Source organism: Hyla sarda, chromosome 1 (genome assembly GCF_029499605.1).
Source record: "Hyla sarda isolate aHylSar1 chromosome 1, aHylSar1.hap1, whole genome shotgun sequence".
Taxonomy (NCBI): domain Eukaryota; kingdom Metazoa; phylum Chordata; class Amphibia; order Anura; family Hylidae; genus Hyla; species Hyla sarda.
The window spans coordinates 211,317,690-211,337,641 of record NC_079189.1 but is presented as its reverse complement, the minus strand read 5'-3'; the positions used below and the strand labels follow the sequence as shown (position 1 = coordinate 211,337,641).

The window sequence follows — 19,952 nt, the reverse complement described above, 5'->3', positions numbered from 1 at the left end:
CATAAGTTTTGTAGTGTTCTAATGGCTTTTTTAAATATTTTGTTTTAATTGAAATCTGTGACACGGAGTTTGATCAATGATGGATGGATCCAAATGGTAACCAATGGGCCACATAAAATTATAATTGGGACCGTTCAAATAAGAATTCTATGAAAGAGAGGAGGATTATTTTCAGTGGGTGCCGAAGTAAGAAAGGGTGTTTTTTTAACAATATTTTTTTTACAAATAACAGGGTACATAAAAAAATATATATAATAATAATAATTCATCTCAAACAATTTAGGGAGTTATCATGTTGTCTTAGTATTTTGTAACGTGTTACTACAAAGTTTAGGGTAATAAACATGGGTTCATGACTAGAGTTATATCAGTTGCTCTCTTTTTAATAGCTACAATGACTGTCAGTGGGTTAATTTGCAATATGTGCACATTCTTAATTTGAGGAAATTGCTTAATCACATTTGACATGCTAAATTGCATAGCATTCAGTTTTTCTGACGGATAATCATTTACAGATTAATGTCATGTAATGGTAAATTATTTAAGAACAAACACTCCAAGTCCTGTATATCTATCAAAATTGTATGGAAATCTTTGACATACCCGTTATGTTATAAAGATCTGTGGATGGGGAGGTTTTGGGTCTACAGTATAGGCGTGGCATGATTCAGTTTATTTTAAAGCACATTGCTGCCCAAATTCTGAAAATTAAAGGGGCAACTTAAAATGAAATATTGTGTGGGTCCGATTCATGAGTCTCCACCGATCTTGAGGATTAAGGGAAATTGTCCCTTAAACAAAAAGCAGCTAAAAATAACCAGTGCCCTAAATTTGTTAAAATAATTTCATACAAAAATATTTATATTAAAAAATGAAATACTAACAACTGTGTAAATAAGAAAACTTTGTGCATTGTTTAGGTTATGTAGTAAAATCATTAGGTGTTCAGCTCATAATACCTTTAACACATATTGTACACTGCCAACTTTGTAGATCCATAAAAAATCTATTTACACAAATTATTGTTCACAGAAAATGGTATGAAAAATAATAGTTGAAAACATGGGGAAAAAAATTCAATACAAAGTGCCATACTTACCAACAGTCTCTGGCAATATGTTCAGAGATGTCTTGTGCTTCATTTGTAGGTATACAATATATCAGACACTAAGGAATAAGAGGTTAGCCAGCATTTGATAGCTTGTCTTATGGGAGGCAGAACACAAGTTAAGGTCACAATCCAGAAAGTGCTGCACACATTTATGACCTGCAAACACTATAATCTGCCTCCATGAACAAGTCATATGATACGTGTCAACCTAACAACGACTCATTTTTCTAATAACAAGTTGTCCTTCCTTAGATTGCTGTAATTGGTGAAAAATCACCCCGGGCTTTCCGAGGTTCTTCTGAACAATTTAACAATAATTAACATTGGTTTTAATATGTTTCTAACAGCTCCATTAGCCTTACTCCATTAAAACCATGTAAATGGCATGTTAGATGGACAAGCAGAGGGGAAATGGGCACTAAGCAGTAATTAAAGTTGTTCTTACTCAAGAGCTCTGGTTATTAACAGGCAATTTTACATTGTTCACAAAATTAGTTTTAGTTGGAACAAGTAAACGTTAGGACTTTGAACACATTGTCGGAACTAAGGTCAACATCACATGGTCCAGGCAGCTATCATGTCCCTGGATGCAGGTTTATTTTCTAGTGCATTTCAATGTGTCTTGGTAACATTAAGTAATCTATATATATCTATATATATATAAAACTCAACGTGTGTGTGTGTGTGTATGTAAGTATGTATGTATGTGTGTATGTTCCAGCATCACGTCCAAACGGCTAAAGATATTAACATGAAACTTGGCACACATGTTACTTATATGTCAACAACAAACATAGGATAGGTGATTTAACCCTTACTCACCCCCATTTGCCAGGGGCAGGGTTTATGTTTAAAGTCCCATACAAGTCAATGGGAAATATATGTTACTGCATAACTTCCAAACGGCTTGAGATATTTCGATAATACTTGGTCACATGTTACTTATATAGTATAATGAAGGAGGTTCCAGCACTCACCGATGCAAACAATTTGATGTTTTATTATATATCCAAGTCACAGAATAACGCGTTTTGGCACTTAGCCTTCCTCTGCTAGGAAGGCTAAGTGCCGAAACGCGTTATTCTGTGACTTGGATATATAATAAAACATCAAATTGCTTGCATCGGTGAGTGCTGGGACCTCCTTTATTATACTGCATTACTTTTTTCCTCGTGCACCACCACCTTTCAGATAGTGCCGACCATTGCTCTAACATGTTACTTATATATCCACTTAAAATATAGGATAGTTAATTTAACCCTAAACTACCCCCATTTGTGAGGGTTGGGGTTTTTGTTTAAAGTCCCATGCAAATCAATGGGAAATGTATGTTCCCATATAACTTCTGTACGGCTGGAGATATTTCAATAACTGGCACACATATTACGGGTCCGGATAGGAGGTCGACATAGTAGGTCGGGATAGGAGGACGGATAGGAGGACGGGATAGTAGGATGCGATAGGAGGACTGGGATAGGAGGACCGGGATAGGAGGACCGGCATAGGAGGTCGGGATAGGAGTTTGGGATAGGAGGTCGAGATAGGAGGACGCGATAGGAGGACTGGATAGGAGGTCAGGATAGGAGGTCAGGATAGGAGGTTGAGATAGGAGGTTGGGATAGGAGGACGGCATAGGAGGACGGCATAGGAGGACGGGATAGGAGGACGGGATAGGAGGTCGGGATAGGAGATCGGGATAGGAAGTTGGGATAGGAGGACGGGATAGGACGTCGAGATAGGAGGACGGGATAGGAGGTCGAGATAGGAGGACGTGATAGGAGGTCGAGATATGAGGACGGGATAGGAGGTCGTGATAGGAGGTCGAGATAGGAGGACGGGATAGGAGGTCGTGATAGGAGGACGGGATAGGAGGACGGGATAGGAGGACGGGATAGGAGGTCGTGATAGGAGGACGGGATAGGGGGTCGAGATAGGAGGACGGGATAGGAGGTCGTGATAGGAGGATGGGATAGATGGACTGGATAGGAGGACCGGACAGAAGGATGGGAAAGGAGGACGGGAAAGGAGGTCGAGATATGAGGACGGGAAAGGAGGACGGGAAAGGAGGACGGGATAGGAGAATGGGATAGGAGGACGGGATAGATGGACTGGATAGGAGGACAGGATATGAGGACGGAAAAGGAGGACGGGAAAGGAGGACAGGAAAGGAGGACGGGAAAGGAGGTCGAGATATGAGGACGGGAAAGGAGGACGGGAAAGGAGGACGGGATAGGAGGGCGGGAAAGGAGGACGGGAAAGGTGGTCGAGATAGGAGGATGGGAAAGGAGGTCGAGATAGGAGGATGGGAAAGGAGGACGGGAAAGGAGGTCGAGATATGAGGATGGGAAAGGAGGACTAGATAGGAGGACGGGATAGGAGGTCGGGATAGGAGGTCGGGATATGATGACGGGATAGGAGGTCGGGATATGACAACAATATATGAGGACGGGATATGAAGTCAAAAGCTTCCTCCTTAGGAAGGAAAAACCGGGCAACGCCGGGTACTCAGCTAGTATATATGTAAAACTCAACGTGTGTATGTATGTGTGTGTGTGTATGTTGGCACACACTTGGCACACATGTTACTTATATGTCAACAACAAACATAGCATATGGGATTTAACCCTTACTCACCTACATTTGCCAGGGGTGGGGTTTATGTTTAAAGTCCCATACAAGTCAATGGGAAACATATGTTACTGCATAACTTCCAAACGGCTGGAGATATTTCGATAAAACTTGGTCACATGTTACTTATATTATCACTTAAAATATAGGATAGTTAATTTAGCCCTTAACTACCCCCATTTGTGAGGGTCAGGGTTTTTGTTTAAAGTCCCATGCAAATCAATGGGAAATGTATGTTCCCACATAGCTTCCGTACGGCTGGAGATATTTCAATACCTGGTACACATATTACAGGTCGAGAGATGAGGACAGGATGGGAGGTCGGGATAGGAGGTCGGGATAGGAGGTCAGGATAGGAGGTAGAGATAGGAGGTAGAGATAGGAGGACGGGATAGGAGGTCAGAATAGGAGGTCGGGATAGGAGGACGGGAACGGAGGTCAGGATAGGAGGTCGGGATAGGAGGTCACGATAGGAGGTCGGGAAAGGAGGACGAGATAGGAGGTCTGTATAGGAGGACGAGATATGAGGACAGAATAGGAGGTTGGGATAGGAGGTCGGGATAGGAGGTCATAATATGAGGACGGGATAGGAGGTCGACATAGGAGGTTGAGATAGGAGGACAGGATAGGAGGAAGGGATAGGAGGTCGAGATAGGAGGATGGGATATGAGGACAGGATATGAGGACGGGATAGGAGGATGGGATAGGAGGTCGAGATAGGAGGTCATAATACGAGGACGGGATAGGAGGTCGACATAGGAGGTTGAGATAGGAGGACAGGATAGGAGGAAGGGATAGGAGTTCAAGATAGGAGGATGGGATATGAGGACGGGATATGAGGACGGGATAGGAGATCGGGATATGAGGACGGGCTATGAGGTCGGGATATGAGGTCGTGATAGGAGGTCGGGATAGGAGGTCGGGATAGGAGGTCGGGTAAAGAGGTCGGGATAGGAGGTCGGGATAGGAGGTTGAGATAGGAAGACGGGATAGGAGGACTGGATAGGAGGACGGGATCGGAACCAGGATAGGAGGTCGGGATAGGAGGTCAGGATATGACAACAATATATGGGGATGGGGTATGAAATCAAAATCTTCCTCTGTTTATTTTCCTCCACAACAAGGAAAATCCGGGCAATGCCGGGTACTCAGCTAGTTATATATAATGTCATTTACATACTGTGAGAGTCCATGTGGCCTAGAGGAGGAATCTGGAAACTGTGTTAGGCATATCAGGAGAACGGCTGCACAGAATAATGTAAGTTATACATCATTCTGTTCAGCATCTCTATCACTAATTTATGCTCAGATAGGGCAGCATAAACCTACTAAGGCTGGGTTCACATTACGTTTTTGCCATACTGTTTTCAATCCGTTTTTCTAAAAAAAAAAATGTATGGCAAATAAACGGATGGAACAGTATGGAAAAAAGTAAACCGTATGCGTTTGTAAACAGCATACTGTTTTTAAAAGTGCATACAGTTCCGTCAGTTTTTATTAAAAAAAAAAAAAAAAACATAAGTTTTTGAAAATTTTGTCCATTTTTAATGGGAGGGGTCTTGGGTGGGGACTTTAGGATTCAAATGCGCATGTGCAAAGTAAAAACGTATACGTTTTTCCCGTATGGAACCGTATACATGTGCGTTTCCCATTGACGTCCATGTTAAAAAAACTTATGCAGTTGCAGTACGGTTTTTAAACCGGAGACAAAATTGTGGTCAACCATGGACGTCAATGGGAAATGCACATGTATACGGTTCCATACGGGAAAAACGTATACGTTGAATCCTAAAGTCCCCACCCAAGACCCCTCCCATTAAAAATGGACAAAATTTTCAAAAACGTATGTTTTTTTTTTTAAATAAAAACTGACGGAACTGTATGCACTTTTAAAAACAGTATACTGTTTAAAAACGCATACGGTTTACTTTTTTCCATACTGTTCCATCCGTTTTTTTGCCATACGGTTTTCTTTAGAAAAACGGATTGAAAACAGTATGGCAAAAACGTAGTGTGAACCCTGCCTAAGTCTCTTTAAATATGGTTTAAAATAGCTGGCTATACTACACTGCTCAAAAAAATAAAGGGAACACTTAAACAACACAATGTAACTCCAAGTGAAATCACACTGTCCACTCAGGAAGCAACACTGATTGACAATCAATTTCACATGCTGTTGTGCAAATGGAACAGACAACAGGTGGAAATTATAGGCAATTAGCAAGACAACTCCAATAAAGGAGTGGTTCTGCAGGTGGTGACCATAGACCCCTTCTACGTTCCTATGCTTCCTGGCTGATGTTTTGGTCACTTTTGAATGCCGGCAGTGCTTTCACTCTAGTGGTAGCATGAGACGGAGTCTACAACCCACACAAGTGGCTCAGGTAGTGCAGCTCATCCAGGATGGCACATCAATGCGAGCTGTGGCAAGAAGGTTTGCTGTGTCTGTCAGCATAGTGTCCAGAGCAGTAGGAGACAGGCCAGTACATCAGGAGACGTGGAGAAGGCCATAGGAGGCAGCAGGACTGCTACCTCCGCCTTTGTGCAAGGAGTAGCAGGAGGAGCACTGCCAGAGCCCTGCAAAATGACCTCCAGCAGGCCACAAATATGCATGTGTCCACTCAAACGGTCAGAAACAGACTCCATGAGAGTGGTATGAGGGCCCTACGTCCACAGGTGGGGGTTGTGCTTACAGCCCAACACCGTGCAGGATGTTTAACATTTGCCTGAGAACACCAAGATCGGCAAATTCGCCACTGGCGCCATGTGGTGGTGGCATCATTGGTGGTGGGTCAGTAATGGTGTGTGCTTGCCAAAGGTAGCCTGACTGCCATTAGGTACCGAGATGAGATCCTCAGACCCCTTGTGAGACCATTTGCTGGTGCGGTTTGCCCTGGGTTCCTCCTAATGCAAGACAGTGCTAGACCTCATGTAACTGGAGTGTGTCAGCAATTCCTGCAAGAGCAAGGCATTGATGCTATGGACTGGCCCACCCGTTTCCCAGACCTGAATCCGATTGAGCACATCTGGGACATCATGTCTCGCTCCATACACCAATGCCCCGTTGCACCACAGACCGTCCAGGAGTTGGCGGATGCTTTAGTCCATGTCTGGGAGGACATCCCTCAGGTGTCCATCCGCCACTTCATCAGGAACATGCCCAAATCCGCCTGTAGTGTGGATTTCCACTTTGATTGTGAGTGTGACTCCATACCGAGACCTCCATGGGTTGATATATTTGATTTTCATTGATAATTTTTGTGTGATTTTGTTGTCAGCACATTCAACTATGTACAAAAGTATTTCATTCGATTAGTTCATTCATTCAGATCTAGAATGTGTTATCTTAGTGTTCCCTTTATTTTTTTGAGCAGTGTATTTCCCCATGTTTTAGATCCAGTTCTGGTTGTGTCATATATATATATATATATATATATATATATATATAATATATACATTTATTATGTAATACTGACCATGTCAGCGCTGGATAAAGAAGGTCTTAGGCTATGTTTACAACAGCATTAGGCAACTCTTTAACAGGCGCAAACAACTGAGCTGGATGGTACATGTCACAACAGACACCAACGGATCCTGACAAGTCCTATAGACTTTGAATGGGGTCCGTTGGGTTTCTGTCTGATGTCTGCTGTTATACAGGATTTGAGCAGAGCTCCAACGCTAATGTGAGCGAGGCCTTAGAAGCACTGAGTTATTTATTCTAGGATATCCCATTTAATGCAGAGATTTCCATTGTAGACTATGCTGTGGCATTAAAAATGCCCTGGATTCCCTTTTCTGCAATGAGTAACTTGGATAGCAATTGATGGGGATCTCAGCACCCCCACTGATCAAAACTTTTGACATGTTAAGTGTTCTAAAAAATGTCACTTTAAAATCCCTCACCGGCACTCCCACTGTTCTAGACAACTAGTAGCAGAAACCTAGTCACCTGCAGACAGATCCTACTAATATATGGCATCTTAAACTGGTTTATTACTTATTTAAAACAGTATACAAACTTCACACCTTCCTATAACCCTTTATAGCTTTCTACAGCTTTACTCATTTACTTGTTAGTTGTATATTGTCTACATTTTACATATAAGGGAACAAAGTACTCACCCAATGGCATTTTAACAAGGTAAAAAGGCAACAAGAAGATGGTTACAAGACACTTTCTATAATTGTGGTGGTGGTGATGGCATGCTGGCAATATATGGGTGACACACAATCTTTGTAGAAATGCAGACTTTTGCTCCAGTCTGGATGTAGTCTACAGTATCATTTTTGCCAATATGTCAGTTTTTGGTCTGCTACCTTTCATTGTTTGAATATTGCAATACTATAAAGTAAGATATTTACAACTGAAGTTCACTTGTAAGATATGCTGTAAATTCCGGGTGGGCACAGGGTAGATCAGGAGCCTTTATTGGGTGGCTTCAGACTCCAGAGACTCATGGAACAGACTAACCCAGGATTCACATTACTGTTCCAGACCAGATGCCACATATCCACCTACAACTAAACAAGTTCATAGGGGTACATTCTCAAACAGAGGCCAAAAGTGTGCCTTTTTTCTGGCTGGTTTATGTTGCTAAACATCAATAACTGAAGTATGGAATAGCATAGTAGTATCCTATTCCATACCTCAGCTTCCCATAATAATAGTATCTGTTAAATAGATACCATGTTAGCCTATGGGTGATGAAGCCATTATAGGGCATCAGTCACTGACATCCCATAAAGCAGTGGTCTCAAACTTTGGCCCTCCAGATGCTGCAAAACTTCAACTCCCAGCATGCTCAGACCACCGTTGCCATTAAAGGGGTACTCCACTGGAAAACATTTTTTTATATATATCAACTGGTGCCAGAAAGTTAAACAGATTTGTAAATTACTTCTATTTAAAAATCTTAATCCTTCCAGTAGTTATCAGCTGCTATATTCTCTACAGGAAGTTCTTTTCTTTTTGAATTTCCTTTCTGTCTTACCACAGTGCTCTCTGCTGACACCTCTGTCCATTTTAGGAACTGTCTAGAGTACAAGCAAATCCCCATAGCAAACCTATCCTGCTCTGGACAGTTCCTAAAATGGACAGAGGTGTCAGCAGAGAGCACTGTGGTCAGACAGAAAGGAAATTCAAAAAGAAAAGAACTTCCTGTAGAGAAAATAGCAGCTGATAAGTACTGGAAGGATTAAGATTTTTAAATAGAAGTAATTTACAATTCTGTTTAACTTTCTGGCACCAGTTGATATAAAAAAAAAAACAAAGTTTTCCAGTGGAATATCCCTTTAACCCCTTCCCGCTATTGGACGTATGCATACGTCCAGGCGAATTACACTTTCGCGCAAATGGACGTATGCATACGTCCAAGCGATCTCCTGCTCTGCCGCGGGCAGCGCAGGAGATCGCGGGTGGGACTCAGCTGTCAATCACAGCCGGAGTCCCACCGCAGCTGCCGGGGCCGCGATCGCGCCGGTCCTGGCAGCATTAACCCCATAGATGCCGTGATCAGTTCTGATCACGGCATCTATGGTGTTTGCAGGGGGAGCGCTAAACGCGATAAAATAAGGGGGATCGGGGGTGTCCAAGACACCCTCGACCCCCCTTGAAGAGATAGGAGTGAGGTGGCAGGGTTGCCACCCCTCCTATCCCTGCTATTGATCGGCGGAGCGGCCGACCAATAGCAGACTGGGGGCGGGGGGGTTAAAGTTCGGTTCCCCCCGCTATGCCCGCCCATCGGTGTCCGGGCACAGCGGGGGGAACCGTGTAGTAGCGGCGGCGGCGGCAGCGGCGGTCACTTACCCGGCGGCGGAGCTCCAGATGACGGCGGCGGTGGAGGTAAGTATGACGCCGCGTGTCCAGAGTCTGTTGCCTAGCAACATCTGCAGGGCGACAGTTTAGAGAGTGGTCTCTAAACTGTCGCCCTCCAGATGTTGCAAAACTACAACTCCCCCCATGCCTTGACAGCTGTTTGCTGTGTTGGCATGCTGGGAGTTGTAGTTTTGCAAGATTTAGAGGGGTTCAGGCTAGAGATCACTGACAGTGGTCTCTAAACTGTAGCCCTCCAGATATTACAAAACTACAACTCCCAGCATGCTCAGACAGCAGTTTGCTGTCTTAGCATGCTGAGGTTTGTAGTTTTGCAACATCTGGAGGGCCACAGTTTAGAGACCACTGTCAGTGATCTCTAGCCTGAACCCCTCTAAATCTTGCAAAACTACAACTCCCAGCATTCAGGAACAGCAAATGGCTGTCTCGGCATGCTGGGAGTTGTACTTGCGTGCCTCCAGCTGTTGTATAACTACATCTCCCAGCATTCCCTTTGGCAATCAGTACATGCTGAGAGTTGTAGTTCTGCAAGAGCTGGAGGCACACTGGTTGGGAAATACCGAGTTAGGTAATAGGTTCTATTACCTAACTCAGTATTTTCCAACCAGTGTGCCTCCAGCTGTTGCAAAACTACAACTCCCAGCATGCACGTTCTGTCAGTGCATGCTGGGAGTTGTAGTTTTGACCCCCCCCCCCCCCTCCCATGTGAATGTACAGGTTACATTCACACTGGCGGCGGATTACAGTGAATTCCCTGCTTCAGGTTTGAGCTGCAGCAGCCGCAGCTCAAACTCCTAGCGGGAGACTCAGTGTAATCCGCCGTCAGTGTGAATGTAACCTAAAAACACTACACTACACTAACATAAAATAAAGAGTAAAACACTACATATACACACGTACACTGCCCACCCCACCACCCCTTCCCCCCCAATAAAAATGAAAAACGTATCCTACAGCAGTGTTTCCAAAACGGAGCCTCCAGCTGTTGCAAAACAAAAACTCCCAGCATTTCCGGACAGCCATTGACTGTTCAGGCATGCTGGGAGTTTAGCAACAGCTGGAGGCACCCTGTTTGAGAATCACTGGTGTAAAATACCCCTATGTCCACCCCTATGCAAGTCCCTAATTTAGGCCTCAAATGCGCATGGCGCTCTCTCACTTTGGAGCCCTGTCGTATTTCAAGGCAACAGTTTAGGGCCACATATTGGGTATCGCCGTACTCGGGAGAAATTGCCTAACAAATTTTGGGGGGCTTTTTCTCCTTTTACCCCTTATGAAAAGGTAAAGTTGGGGTCTACACCAGCATGTTAGTGTAAAAAAAAAAACATTTTTGTACACTAACATACTGGTGTTGCCCCATACTTTAAAATTTCACAAGCGGTAAAAGAAAAAAAGCCTCCAAAATTTGTAACGCAATTTCTCCTGAGGACGGAGATACCCCATATGTGGGCGCAAAGTGTTCTGGGGGCGCACAACAAGGCTCAGAAGGGAGAGTGCACCATGTAAATTTGAGGTCTAAATTGGTGATTTGCACAGGGGTGGCTGATTTTACAGCGGTTCTGACATAAGTGCAAAACAATAAATACCCACATGTGACCCCATTTTGGAAACTACACCCCTCACAGAATGTAACAAGGGGTACAGTGAGCATTTACGCCCCACAGGTGTCTGACAGATCTTTGAAACAGGGGTCTGTGAAAATGAAAAATAAAATTTTTAATTTGCACAGCCCACTGTTCCAAAGATCCGTCAAATGCCAGTGGGGTGTAAATTCTCCCTGCACCTCTTATTACCTTCCGTGAGGGGTGTAGTTTTAAAAATGGGGTCACATGTGGGGGGGTCCACTGTTCTGGCACCACGGGGGGGCTTTGGAAATGCACATGGCCAAATTCTCTCTCCAAAAGCTCAATGATGCTCCTTCTCTTCTGAGCATTGTAGTTCGCCCCCAGTGCACTTCACGTCCACTTATTGGGTATTTCCATACTCAGAAGAGATGGGGTTACAAATTTTGGGGGGTATTTTCTGCTATTATCCCTTGTAAAAATGTAAAATTTGGGGGAAAACAAGCATTTTAGTGTAAAATTTTTTTTTATTTTTTTTACATATGCAAAAGTCGTGAAACACCTGTGGGGTATTAAGGTTCACTTTACCCCTTGTTACGTTCCCTGAGGGGTCTAGTTTCCAAAATGGTATGCCATGTGTTTTTTTTTTTCTGTCCTGGCACCATAGGTGCTTCCTAAATGCGGCATGCCCCCAGAGCAAAATTCTCTCTCCAAAAAGCCAAATGTGACTCCTTCTCTTCTGAGACCTGTAGTGCGCCAGCAGAGCACTTTTCATCCCCATATTGGGTGTCTTCTGAATCGGGAGAAATTGGGCTTCAAATGTTGGGGGGTATTTTCTGCTATTACCTTTTTTAAAAATGTAAAATTTTTGCTAAACCAAGCATTTTTGGTTAAAAAAAAAATCTTTTTTTTTACATATGCAAAAGTCGTGAAACACCTGTGGGGTATTAAGGTTCACTTTATCCCTTGTTACGTTCCTCAAGGAGTCTAGTTTACAAAATGGTATGCCATGTCATTTTTTTTTGCTGTCCTGGCACCATAGGGGCTTCCTAAATGCGACATGCCCCCTGAGCAAAATTTGCTCTCAAAAAGCCAAATATGACTCCTTCTCTTCTGAGCATTATAGTTCGCCCGTAATGCAGTTCAGGTCAACTTATGGGGTACCTCCATACTCAGAACAGATGGGGTTACAAATTTTGGGGGGGTATTTTCTGCTATTAACCCTTGCAAAAATGTGAAATTTGGGGGGAAACACACATTTTAGTAAAAATTTTTTTTTTTTTTTTTTTTTACATATGCAAAAGTCATGAAACACCTGTGGGGTATTAAGGCTCACTTAATTCCTTTTTACGTTCCTCAAGGGGTCTAGTTTCCAAAATGGTATGCCATGTTTTTTTTATTTGCTGTTTTGGCACCATAGGGGCTTCCTAAATGCAACATGCCCCCAAAAAACCATTTCAGAAAAACGTACTCTCCAAAATCCCCTTGTCGCTCCTTCGCTTCTGAGCCCTCTACTGCGCCCGCCGAACAATTTACATAGACATATGAGGTATGTGCTTACTCGAGAGAAATTGGGCTACAAATTCAAGTATAAATTTTATCCTTTTACCCCTTGTAAAAATTCAAAAATTGGGACAACAAGAACATGCAAGTGTAAAAAATGAAGATTTTGAATTTTCTCCTTCACTTTGCTGCTTTTCCTGTGAAACACCTAAAGGGTTAAAACACGTACTGAATGTCATTTTGAATACTTTGGGGGGTGCAGTTTTTGTAATGGGGTCATTTATGGGGTATTTCTAATATGAAGACCCTTCAAATCCACTTCAAACCTGAACTGGTCCATGAAAAATAGCGAGTTTGAAAATTTTGTGAAAAATTGTAAAATTGCTGCTGAACTTTGAAGCCCTCTGGTGTCTTCCAAAAGTAAAAACTTGTCAATTTTATGATGAAAATATAAAGTAGACATATTGTATATGTGAATCCAAAAAAAAAATAATATTTGGAATATCCATTTTCCTTACAAACAGAGAGCTTCAAAGTTAGAAAAATGCAAAATTTTCAATTTTTTGATCAAATTTTGGGATTTTTCACCAAGAAAGGATGCAAGTTACCACAAAAATTTACCACTATGTTAAAGTAGAATATGTCACGAAAAAACAATCTCGGAATCAGATTGATAAGTAAAAGCATTCCAGAGTTATTAATGTTTAAAGTGACAGTGGTCAGATGTGCAAAAAAGGGCTGCGTCCTAGAGGTGAAAATGGGCTGTGTCCTTAAGGGGTTAAGGGATATGTTATAAGCTTTTCATCGTGTAGCCAGATACCATTATAGTTTGTGGGTTAGGAATCTATTGAACAGATGCATATGTCATCCATAGTCTATACTGTAATCGGTTCAACTTAATAAAAGAAGCATGTTGTTTCTTTCATATGTTGTAATGTATAGAAAGTGATCATTAGGCGTGTGGCTGTGCAATATGTATTGTAGGTTTCATTTGCACATAATCCATGACGATCTATTGATGTATTTATTAAGGACGAGTGAGGACATATGCTAATATATCCTACAATGGAAACTTATATTGGGGGAGCAGGGACAATGGATGTAGAAGTTTGGGTGATTTCATTGAAATTAATGGGTGCGTTATGGGCTCTGTGCTTTGCATCATTTTCTGATGGGAAAATGAAAATTTATTGCAAAAAATAAGAAAAACTAAATTAAACATAAAATAAGTATGCATACATTTATACAGCATATTTATAGTCCTAGTTCAGATAAAATAAACATAGACAAATGCCCTGTAGTAGATTTTGAGTAAAATATTGTTGTGTAAAGGTACATGTACAGTGCTAAATCTTGGCCGCAGTGACGATATCCCAATTGATAGCAGCTACAGTCTCCATTACATGACATTTTGCTCTTTGACCAGTCTGTGACTTTGTATTTTTAGCACGAGGGATGAGAATAGACTGTTCTTTAGCATCAACATATCCAGCCTATAAATGGCTTATTATCCTGCAAATTTGGAACAATTGTGATAAAGAAATAACATTTTGTGACAGCGTATAGAGGACCTGTGAACTAACAAATGCCTTTGTAACTGAAAAATAAATCAGACATTTATTAAATGTATTATTTATGCTATAGCTCATAATATTTTATCTTTGTATTCAATTTAATGTGTCACTTTCATTTGGAAAAACGTTTGACATGTTGTTCAAACATGTCAAAAGTTTAGATTGCAGCGGATCTCAGGACAGGACAGATCGCTCTGTCTGACAGACGGAAAGTTAGGCGCATGCTTTAGCACACTTCACAGGGTTAAATGTTAAACATCATGTCAAATGTTTTTTTTTCGAATGACAGTGACGTTTTATAGTAATTGTTTAACCCCTAGAGGACACCCAACGTACATGTATGTCACTGTATCCTGGTACTTAGCGCACAGTGACGTACATGTACGTCGCAGTGGGTACACGGTTTATGAAGCGAGTATTGGAGCTGCTTGCTTCATAGACTGTGGGTCCCGGCTGCTGGCAGCCACTGGGTCCCACTGTAAATGGCAGACATTCAGCGTGGCAGAACCAGTACAGGTCCCTGTTCAGTGCTATGCAATGTTTAATCAGAAAAAGACCTATCATTTCAAATTTCTTTATCTTAAATATATTTTTTTAAGAATATCATGATTTTTTGTGCAATTAAAGGTACACTAGTGGATAGATAAGATCTATTTATCATTACTATTTTAGTGTATTTTTTATTCTAGCTCAGTAGATTTTAAAAAATGTAAGGGAACATTCCATTTTTATAATGCCTTTTTCTGTTACCATATGGAAGGGTCATTTCATTACCTATAAATTATTAAAATCTTTAATACAGTATATACATATGTGTAGTAATACAATAGTAAATGTGTGTAATAATATTTCTGGACAACTAACCTGATATTACATAGTGTTTAGATCCAAAATCCTAAATCAGTGCCAACTACTAGACCTTAAAGAGGAAGCATTGTCAAGAGGGGGTTTGGGTATACTGAAATTCTTGCATCTTACACCATTTATAGTTCATGTGACGGCATGAAATACAGTTGGTCAACCTATAAAACCAGCATCAGGCCCATCTGACACATGATGCATGCTGGTTTTTCATCATTTTACCTGCTTTAAATATTAAATTAAGGTTAAAGACATAAGGGCCAGTGTGGCCTGTATGTTATAGTGAACAATTAGCACTGAAAAAGTCCATACTTTTGGTGACTATATAAATAATTTTCTATATCTTGTGTATTGACTGGTTCATCTTTTTGAACGGTGTGTTGATTCTGTGATACGGTCCATCAATTTGATTGCAGTTTTTGTATTTTTTTTCCAATGTGGTGAGACCTTTCATACGACTACTGCAACAGACCAAAATCTCAACTGCAGCAGACTATAGGTTTAGTCTGGGTGAAAAGCCGGATACGGTGGGAAAATGAACAGACCGTAGTCCCTAGTTGACTCTGTTTGGCTTATTAAAATGAATGGGGTAAAGCATGTATCCAGCAGGGATACAGCAGCAAGTAGTTTTGAAATTCTCCTGGCGGATGCGCATAACATGGTGTGCATGCACCCTGAGGTGTACAGTGTTGCTGATATGGTAACTCAACATTTAAGTATAGGATCTGACTTGATTTCTTGCCATTTCTTTGCATTCTAAATTTATTTATTTGTATGGTTGAATGTAGCTATACCGAGCATCTTTCAATAAAACTTGGAATGCTTAAAGTCACATAGAAGCAATGAAATGTTTTGTGAGAGGTCATATACTTCTGAAAAGCTAAGAGGCAAGAGTCGTAAATAGAACTGTAAAGGTGTAAAAACGAAAACAAAAATCATGAGCTGCCCTTTTAAATGCACTTTTTACATTCAATTTGTAGATTCATGGGCCATAAAGCAATGAAATATGGAACATGAGAAATGTAAAAAATGAATATACTGCAAAGGTTGAATTTTATTATTTTTCTCTGTGGAGGTCTATCACCAGTAGCTAAAGATTAGAATGTAAAAGGATAAAGCAATCTCTTCTCATGTATTTTCAGGAGAGAGGACATTAATCCTGTGAGTACTGTCATACTGTAATGGACTTATAATTGGAGATTTCAAATGCACTTTTCTAGTAATTGTTTGATTTCACAGATGAACAAACTCATTTTTTGGTCGCATGTTTTAGCATTTGTCTTTGTCAACTAATAGTAATAAATGTGACATGTCAGTCTATAATATATATAATAACTCTGTTGGATTGTACTAGTCGTAATAGGGGGTTTTTAGTGGGTTTTAGTAACAAAACTGCTAGTACAAAATTATAAAAAAAATAATTTAAGTGTGCATGTTATTTTATACTCTTTATTTGCTATTTTTGTACAGTTTTATATACTGTACTAAGAAATGTTCTTAAACAATGCAAATGACCTTATATTGACACAGTGGCAAAACTGTATTCTCTACAGTCAATGATACAGGCCATTAGCCAGGAGGAGGACTTGTAGAATAATTTAGGTGTGCAAATTATGTACTGTAGTCGTAACATTTTGGGAGCATGGTGGTGGAAATAAAAGCTTCTGTAGTGTTACAAGTAAGGTGAATACAAATCTGTAAACTTTTCCAAATGAAATATTGTAAAATCCAACTTGTAAAAATGTTTAATAGAACTACACATGAATGACAAGGCTTAAGACAATGACATTTTACACATGTAATGTTAAATAAAAATCTGCCGACAACTGTGTAGATGTTGACCCCAAGCTGTTTTGCAAGTGCACTGATGCCGAACATAATGAATTCTGTCCTATTCCACATGTAAAGAGCAGACTGTCTCTTGTTAAACATTGCCATATTGGTAATAAGTCCCTAAGTCATCAGACCAATGAAAATGCTACTTTTTACTTGGGAAGGTGGAGAGCCTTTCGATGGATGCTCCTATCAAGTCTTATTGCCCAAGTTGGTTTGGCTGGAACTGGTTTCCTGCCATATAAATATTAAGTTTGCTTACCTTAGGTTATTAAGTTAGTAAAATCTTTTGCACAAGATCTTTTGCCCCGTAGACTTAGAGCTACGCTGACATTTGACAACAAATAAGCCAAGAGGTACAGGCAACTCAATTGGGGTCATTATGTCCTCCGATAAAGAAGATCTGGAGAACACATTAAATGCTAGTAGAGAGATCAAGAAAGCACAGAGTCGCATTTCCCTTGTTATAAATCAGGCTGTTAATCGAAGCATTTTCACCTCCGTAGTCTCCCCAGCTGCTGAACGGATCCGCTTTATCTTGGGAGAAGAGGATGAAGGCCCAGCTCCCCCACAGCTCTTCACTGAACTTGATGAACTTTTATCGGTTGATGGGCAAGAAATGGAATGGCAGGAGACAGCCAGGTAAGACCTTCAGAATAGTCTTGCACAGAGTTTTCTTCATTTTAAATGTCATTTTTATAGTGTTCTCAGTTGTCATTGTCTAGTAGGGTTCCTTTTCTATTTTTTAGTTTTATTTTACGCGTTGATATGGCTCTGACAGTAGAGAAGACATTATACTACCATGAGCAGATAAAGTGAATACTTGACAGTTTATATGATAAATTGGTAGCTAGTATTGCATGATTGCAATTGCATAGCCATAGACCTTTAAAAAAGCAAGACAGTCCAGCCGCTGAAAATGTATATATATATATATATATATATATATATATATATATATATTTCAAAATCGCAGACCATTGTTTTTATTTTTCAGTTTAGAAACCTTGCCAAAGTTGCTTGTTCAGGTGTGGGTCACTCATAACAGATTCCAAGTATTTTCCCGCATCTGACTACATAATCACTTTTATTAATATTCATTAAAAACAGGAGTACAAGACAAATAAAAACCTGACATAGTCACAGAGGAATTTCCCAATGCATTTCCAATCTCTATAGCTTCTTAATCATGGTTACTAATTCATTGTTACATTGTAAATTCATGGTCATAGACCTGATTTATACAGAAGGGTCATAGTTGTCGTTGGTCATTCTTCTGGCTTTATTAAGTAGTTTAAAGGGGTTATCCAGGATTAGAAAAAAAAATTGCTGCTTTGTTCCAGAACCAGTGCCACGCTTGTCCTCAGGTTGTGTATGGTATTGCAACTCAGTCCCTTTGAAGTGAATGGATCTCATTTGTAATACTTTGCTCAACCTGAGCACAGGTGGGGCGCTGTTTTTGGAAAGAAAAGCAGCCATGTTTTTTGAATGCTGGACAACCCTTTTAAATGCTCTTAACAAAATAATGTAATGGTTAAGTGCCCTGTTTAATAGGTGCCACTTATATAACATAAGATCTTATTTCATTTTCTAGAAAAGCTATTAGGATTATAACCTTCTTTAGTAGTGATGTCACTCGTGACCTGTTGCAGCTTTCCGGTAATGACAATATAGAACTCAATAAAACTTGCAAGAATAATAATATTGTATCACCAAATCATTTACATAGAAGCCAATCCAATCTGTATGATCTCAGATTATCTCTTTATATTATAAAATCCATACTCTACATATTACTACTTACATCTATAAGCTGCTCGGACCATTGCATACTTGATTATGTTACACAATGTTATGAAGGGTTAGGTGGAATGTCTCAATAACAGGGTGCACTGCTATATTTTCCTTCATAACCTTAAATTTAACCTTTTTTTTTTTTAGATATTTCATAGCATTAAATATCAGATTACTGCATTGTTAGTAATAATAGATACTGACAATGTTACAGATATGAAGCAACTGCAAATATATTTGAGTATCATTTAGGAAATTTAGGAAATTGTGGTCGTCTATGTACTGTAACTTTTATTTGTCTGCCATGGTCCTTTTTCATGAAAGTCTCCCTTATCTCAAAAGAAGACTTGATCTAAATACATGGAACTATTTAATTCACAGTATATCATTTCAAGACAACAGGCACGAGTAATGTATGACATTGTGTCTGTTCACAATGTTTATTCTGTGTTAATAGATATATGATGCATTGCAGTTGCCACCTAAGCACAACAAATCATGGTTTGTAATTTCATCTAGTTAACACTTTGACAGCCAAACCATTTGCTCTTTAGTACCCTCTTGGACTTGAAGAGTAAAGTGCAGTAATGTCATTGCTAATCACATTCCTTAGTTCACATGTTGTGCTTTGTTGAGTATGTGGGCATAGCTAGGTATCATCCTAGGACACTGGTGCATTAGACAGACTATATTAATTAGACCTTAACGAGGTACTCCGGTGGGAAACAATTTGTTTCAAATTAACTGGTTCCATAAAGTTAAACAGATCTGTAAATTACCTCTATTAAAAAATCCTAATCCTTCCAGTAGTTATCAGCTGCTGTATACTACAGAGGAAGTTGAGTAGTTCTTTTCAGTCTGACCACAGTGCTCTCTGCCGACACCTCTGCTCATGTCAGGAACTGTCCAGAGCAGGAACAAATCCCCATAGCAAACCTCTCCTGCTCTGGACAGTTCCTCACATGGACAGAGGTGTCAGCAGAGAGCATTGTGGTCAGACAGAAAATAAATTCAAAAAGAAAAGAACTTCCTGTGGAGAATACAGCAGCTAATAAGTACTGGAAGGATTAAGATGTTTTAATAGAAGTGATTTTAAAATCTGTTTAACTTTCTGGCACCAGTGGATTTGAAAAAAAAAATGTTTTCCACCGAAGTACCCCTTTAACGTTATGTGTACCTGTATTTTTTAACAAAGAAGATAAAGCAAGTTTACCTTTATAAATGTAGTCAGTTTTGTTAAAAAGTAAATA

At 40.4% G+C, this 19,952-nt stretch overlaps 1 protein-coding gene across 6 annotated transcripts in view; it reads left to right on the top strand.

Moving 5' to 3' along the window:
• SLC4A4 (solute carrier family 4 member 4) overlaps window positions 1-19,952 on the top strand; it is a 235,600-nt gene that overhangs the window by 121,202 nt on the left and 94,446 nt on the right. For all 6 annotated transcript variants that reach the window (XM_056568080.1, XM_056568101.1, XM_056568094.1 and 3 more), the window contains exon 4: window positions 17,415-17,550. In XM_056568080.1, the coding sequence (XP_056424055.1) occupies window positions 17,415-17,550 (136 nt within the window). The remainder of the gene's footprint in view (window positions 1-17,414; window positions 17,551-19,952) is intronic.